General features: G+C 51.9%; 1 protein-coding gene across 1 annotated transcript in view; it reads left to right on the forward strand.

Annotated features, from left to right (window-relative positions):
- The first annotated feature begins 2,101 nt into the window (after positions 1-2,101).
- The window catches only part of Aldh2 (aldehyde dehydrogenase 2 family member), a 27,270-nt gene continuing 23,204 nt past the window's right edge, over positions 2,102-6,167 (forward strand). The window contains exon 1 of the mRNA XM_036172470.1: positions 2,102-2,679. Within this exon, the coding sequence (XP_036028363.1) occupies positions 2,560-2,679 (120 nt within the window). The 5' untranslated portion in view covers positions 2,102-2,559. The remainder of the gene's footprint in view (positions 2,680-6,167) is intronic.

A 6,167-nucleotide genomic window follows, 5' to 3' on the forward strand; every position in this document is an offset into this window, starting at 1 on the left:
CTAGCAGTATCTGATAATAAACAGTAGTGGAGGTGTAAGGGTGTGGTGGAGCCTATATCTAAGAGTATGGTGGTACTTGGGCCACCAGCCTAGGTTATAGCCTTTTTTTTTTTTTTTTCTTTCTTTCTAGAGACAAGGTTTCTCTGTATAGCCCTGGCTGTCTTGGAATTCCCTCTGTAGACCAGGCTGGCCTGCCTCTGCCTCCTGAGTGCTGGGATTAAAGGTGTGTGTCACCATTGCTGGCCAGGCTATAGACTTTTTGAACATGTATCTTTTCCCTGGCTAACTATAGGATCCTCCCTCAAGATGCTCAGCCAGCTGGGCTCCCAGTCAGCCCTAAGTCTATACATAGACACTGCAGAGCACAGTCTAATAGCTAAGCTGTAGTGTGTGGCAGACTGGGTGTTTTCAACTGTTTGTTTAAGATAGCATCTCATGTAGCCAAGGATAGTCTGGAATTCTTTATGTAGCCCACATTGACCTTGTCTTATGCACCACAAAAAAGTAGACTTTTTTTTTTTTCAGAGCTGAGGACCAAACCCAGGGCCTTGCACCTGCTAGGCAAGCACTCTACCACTGAGCTAAATCCCTGACCCCGAAAGTAGACTTTCAGTGTATTCTTGATTTGTGATACTTTGAATTTAAGAGGGGGTTATAGGCCACACCCCATTATAAGTCAAGGAGCTTATACATGGCAATATCCACATTTAATTAGGAAATATCCTGTGTCTTAGTGGCTCTACCTCTGTGAATTTCTCAGTAAGTCAAAGATACAAATTGTGGCATTGTATGTAGTCTCCCAAGATTGGAAGCCACCTAACTATCACCCACTGAAAATCCCCCCCCCCCCCCTCCAAGACAGGGTTTCTCTATGTAATAGCCGTGGCTGTCCTGGAACTCACTCTGTAGACCAGGCTGGCCTGGTCACAGAGGTCCACTTACCTCTGACTCCAGAGAGCTGGGATTAAAGGCCTGTGCCACCACCGCCTGGCCTTAGAAAATTCTTTTAATGGAAATGTACACGTGGCCAATGGAACACAAAGTAGCTCCCCTAACCCCCCACCTCAATCCCCAGACAGGGGATTCTCTGTGTAGCCTTGGCTGTCCTGGAGCTGAATCTGCAGGCCAGGCTGGCAGCGATCTCACAGAGATTCACCTGCCACAGCCTCCCTAAAGGCCTGAGCCACCACCTCAGGGCCAGAGTAGCCATTTTTAAAACAGTGAATTCCGTCATGTAGGAATTGGGTCTGGAGATTCAAGATCTCCGACACAATCCAAAACATTTTTGCAAGGCAAAATGTCTGCAGAAGCAGGTTGCCCCGCCATGCTGAGCAAGCAACCACATCCAGAAGGGTCCTGCAGATCTGTTTTTTAAGGGGCTCACTCTGTAATTATGGCTGGCTGGAATTGGGATGTAAACCACCAGGCTGGCCTCGAACTCTCAGAGATCTGCTTGCTTCTGCCTCAGAGGGCTGGGATTAAAGGCCTGGACTCAGCTTCCTGATGGGTTTTTATTCTTTAAAAAAAAAGGGGGTTCTGTTGTCTCCCCGAGAGGTCAGAACCAGCCTCACATTCTGACCTGACTGGCTAATACAGACAGAGCTGCGCAGTTTGCAGTGGAGACATGAAAACTGAGCATATCTTTTGCTTTCTGTAGGTGCACCCCACCCCCCCCCCCGAAGAATCTCAATTTCTGCTAAGTGGCTGCATTAAAATTCCTAACTGTGCTCTCAGTTTCCCAGATTCCTTTGCAACGAAGGTTGGTCATGTGACCCTGCCTGTACGGTCCTTAAATGCTTTTCCCTCCTGTTTTGTGCTAACCATACTGAGTCCCGGGACAACATGAGCTGTCCAGTGCTAAAATCAGAAGCACACAGGGAAACGCGCCCAGGACCCTTGTCTAGTCACTGGGGTTTCTCTCTTACAGAGCCGGTGACCATATACTGTGAGTCATCAGAGTAGGGCGAAGCTCTCCGGCCTGGTGCTCCAGAAACGGTCCGGGCCTCGGCTTCCAAGGGCTCCGCCCATTTTCGGGGTTCCAGTTTCAAAACACTTCTCTTGGCACAGCCCAGAGCCCCTGCCAGGCTCCTCTCCATGTCCTTAGCCCTACTGCAACCTTCATCTGGTTGAAAGGCACACGGGTGGCTAGGCGTCCGCGTCCCTTTCTAGCCAATGCCCTCCTGCACCCCTAGTGCCCAGTCCCAGGATGTCGGGATAATCCCGTTCCTGAAATCCTCTCTTCCCTGCCGCGTCTGCACAGATGGGAGCCAGGTTCGGCTTTAGGAGCTGGCTGGGCTTTCTCAGGCAGCGCCTGTGTTTTCTGCACCGCTCCATCTCTGATTCGGCTTGTCCAGCCAGGGTCGCGCCCCGCAGGCCACTGGGGGCTGGGGCTCTCCGGCCCCGCCCTCGTGTCGCCTCCGCCCATTGGCGGCCGCGGGGGGCGGAGGCGAGGAAGTGGGTCTACAGCTTTGCACTCGCCGGCGCTGGTCCAGGCTCCTCTGGGCTCGGCTCTGCACGGTTCGGCTCCGTCCAGCTCCGCTCAGTTCAGCTCGGTTCAGCATGCTGCGCGCCGCACTCACCATCGCCCGCCGCGGGCCGCGCCTGAGCCGCCTGCTGTCCGCCGCCGCCACCAGCGCCGTGCCGTCCCCCAACCAGCAGCCTGAGGTCTTCTGCAACCAGGTGAGACGCGATCTTCTCTGCAGGCCCCTGGGCGGGACGGAGCGGGCCAACGCGCCCTCAGTTTCCCCGCCCGGCGGTCTTTGCGCGTGCCTTCCCCTGTCTATATGGCCGCACCGCGTATCCCCACCCCCGGCCCGGGACAGTCGTGGGCCTCTATCCCCCACCCCCCATCGGTGCAGCCGCGGTGGGTGTTGCGGAACCGGCTCCCGGCCCACGTGGTCCTGGGTTCCCCTCTAGAAGGCCCAGGCGTCCCAGCCCCTCTCTGCGATACCTCCCATTCTTCCCTAGCCGACTCCCGCAGACCTGGGCCAGGGTTCAGAAGGAAAAGCTGGGTCAGGACCCTCCTGTGGCCGCTCTTACCCAACCAGGACTTTGGAGTGTTTGTTGCCTTAGCTTTTTGAGTTTTGGTAAAGTCTGGCATCACATAAAAAGAAACTGGTTGTAAAGTATTCCGTTTGTTCGTGCAACAAGTAGGACTTGACTGCCCTCTTCTCTGCAGTGGGAAGGAAGTCAGGGCGGTCTTAGTGTTGTTTTGAGACAGGACCTCATTTTGTAGCCCAGGCTGGCCTGGAATTCGCCAACTGCTTGCTTCGGCCACTCCTACTCCTCTTTGGACTTGCACAAGCCAGACAAGCCTACCACCTAGCTACACCCTCGGCCATTCAGCCCCCCTTCTACCTTTTCTCTGAGACAGGGTCTTACTAAATGGCCCAGGCTGGCCTTGAACTTGCAGGATCGGAACATCAAAGAGATTCGAAATGACCACAGAGAAGGCACCACCTGATCCATAGCTTCGTTACTCTTGGGAGCAGGGCACAAAGTCTCAGGTCCTAGCAAGTGCCCAGGCTTGATTCGGTTCGGAGTGTGGGTTGCGGAGTGGGTGAATTCTCCCGGTGGCTGCCACGGTTTTGTTGTTGTTGTTTTGTTTTGTTTTGTTTTTGAGACCACAAGAATGGTGCCACGTTCGTTACAGAACTGCGTGCCATTGACCGATTAACAACTGAGCACCTTATTGTGCACCCAGCAAGAGCACTGTTAAGGCTTGTGGCCTTGGTTGGTTCTTTGCTTTTATGAGCTTGTGTGGGAGACAACAGGCTGGCTACCTGCCACTTTTATCCCTAAACTCTGTCTAGCTGAACACTACGCTTGTCTTATCTTTCTCAGCCAGTACACTCAGCTGCTTTTAAGTTTTTGTTTTTTTTTTTTTTGAGAACACAAGCTCTCTGCCCTAGGGCAGTACAGGGGGGGGGGGGGGGCTCTAGAAACTGCAGGGCATTAGCTGTGTGGCTTTATTGCAGACCTTGCTGCCAGGGACACCAGAACTTGGAAGCAGCAGCTCTGGGTTTTGTCTGTTGTGTGCTTCTGGATATCTCTATGGTAGTTACTAGGGCCACTTGCCCCAAGGAGCTGCCAGCGTGGCCTCGAGGTTGCCCCTGCAGACACTGGGCTTGCTTCCAAGGGCACCTGCAGGGCCTGGGCAACCCCAGGGGATGTCACTCTTCAAGCTTCTTGGGTCCCATCTGGATGGGGTCACGTCCTCACTTTCTTGCCTAACCAACACTGGTTGAGTGAGGTAGGGTCCATCTTCCTGGAGCCCTCTTGCCTCCTGTCCTGGGAAGGACCCGAGGGTAGAGAACTTGTTGGGTAGGTGATGAAGACTTTAGGTGACTTCGGCTTCCCCAGAATGAATCTGTGGGTGTGGCTTTCCACGAGCCACATTTTACCCACATGTTAATTTCAGATTTCAGGAACTGAAATCTACACCTTTGACAATGAAACTAGTTTTCACATTTAATTATTTCCTTGCTGACTTGGAGAACGTTAAGGTCTAGAAAGGTAACTCCGACACCAAGGGTGTATGTATGCCTTCATGCCTCTATCTAGGGCCGCTCCTCATTCTTACTAATTTGTTTATTTCTTTATTTATTTATTTATGCTGAGGATCGAACCCAGGGCCTTGGGCTTGCTAGGCAAGTGCTCTACCACTGAGCTAAATCCCCAAACCTATTTTTTTGTTTGTTTGTTTTGTTTTTCAAAACAGGGTTTCTCTGTGTAGCTTTGGTGCCTGTCCTGGATCTCTCTCTGTAGACCAGGCTGGCCTCGAACTCACAGAGATCCTCCTGGCTCTGCCTCCTAAGTGTGCCACCAACGCCCAGCATCATCCTCACCAGTTCTATGCGCCAGTAACAGTAATGAATGTGTAAACCAGGTATGATACTGGCACCTTTAATCCCAGCACTTGGGAAGTAGAGGCAGGAGGATCTCTGTGAGTTCAAGGAGGGATAGAAAATTCTGCCTACAGCCTGCCTCAAAAACAGCTAAAAGAGTCTGAGACTGGGAGTGAGCTCAGTTGGTAGAGTTCTTGCTGGCCATGCATGGGGCCCGGGGTCTGAGTCCCGGCAATGTATAACCCAGGTGTGGTGGTGTGAGCTTTTGCAATCGCAGCATTCAGGAGGTGGAGGCAGGAGGCTCCGAAAGTCAAGGTGATTATCAGCCCCAGAGTAAGTTTGAAGTCAGCCTGGGTTATAGGAAAACCCGTCACAAAAGGAAAAAGCGATCACAAAGGGATGTGCGATAACCACCCCAGATTTAACTCCTAGCCATTCCTCTCTTAATGGGATGTGTCGTCACTCATCAACCAGATGCTTCCTAAGCCCTCCAGGACCAGCTAACAACACTCTAGATCTCTTGCCCATAGGATGCTCATGAGTTGGAAGGTGGAGACATAAGTGAAAAGTGCAGCATGGAACAAAGCTGGGATATACGTGCAGGGTCAAGTCTGGGCCTCAGTGGCCACAGCTGCAAAATGGGATAATAATCCCGCCCACGTTGTATGGTTGTTGTGAGGACAAAATGGGGTGCTCCTCAGCCCTCACCACGGCCTTAAACATTTATTACAACTGTGTATGAGCTTGGATCATGGCACTGTTGCTGAGCCTGGTGATAAACGCCTTTCCAGGCTAGGGGCATGTGGCTCAGTGGCAGAGCACTGGCGTCAGCCTTGTGTGCTGATGAATTTGAGGTTTATATTTAAGAGAATGAACTAGCCCAGCCGCACACCTTTAATCCCAGCACTCGGGAGGCAGAGGCAGATGGATCTCTATGAGTTTGAGGCCAGCCTGGACTACAGAGTGAGTTCCAGAACAGCCAGGACTACACAGAGAAACTCTGTCTCAAAAAAACAAAACAAAAAAGGGAGCTATGGGGCTGGAGAGATGGCTCAGTGGTTAAGAGCACTGACTGCTCTTCCAGAGGACCCGAGTTCAATTCCCAGCACCCACATGGCAGCTCACAGCTGTCTGTGACTCTAGTTCCATAGCAAAACACCAATGCATATAAAATAGAAATAGGTTAAAAAAAAAAAAACTTAAAAAAAGGGGAGCTTTGGGTGCATTAAATTGAGTTCCAAGATGGCTAGGATTGTTTCACAGAGAAATCCTGACTCAAAACCCTCACCACCCCCACCCTCACCCTCAGCCGCACCTCAC

The sequence above is a fragment of the Onychomys torridus genome, chromosome 22 (genome assembly GCF_903995425.1).
Source record: "Onychomys torridus chromosome 22, mOncTor1.1, whole genome shotgun sequence".
NCBI classification, from domain to species: domain Eukaryota; kingdom Metazoa; phylum Chordata; class Mammalia; order Rodentia; family Cricetidae; genus Onychomys; species Onychomys torridus.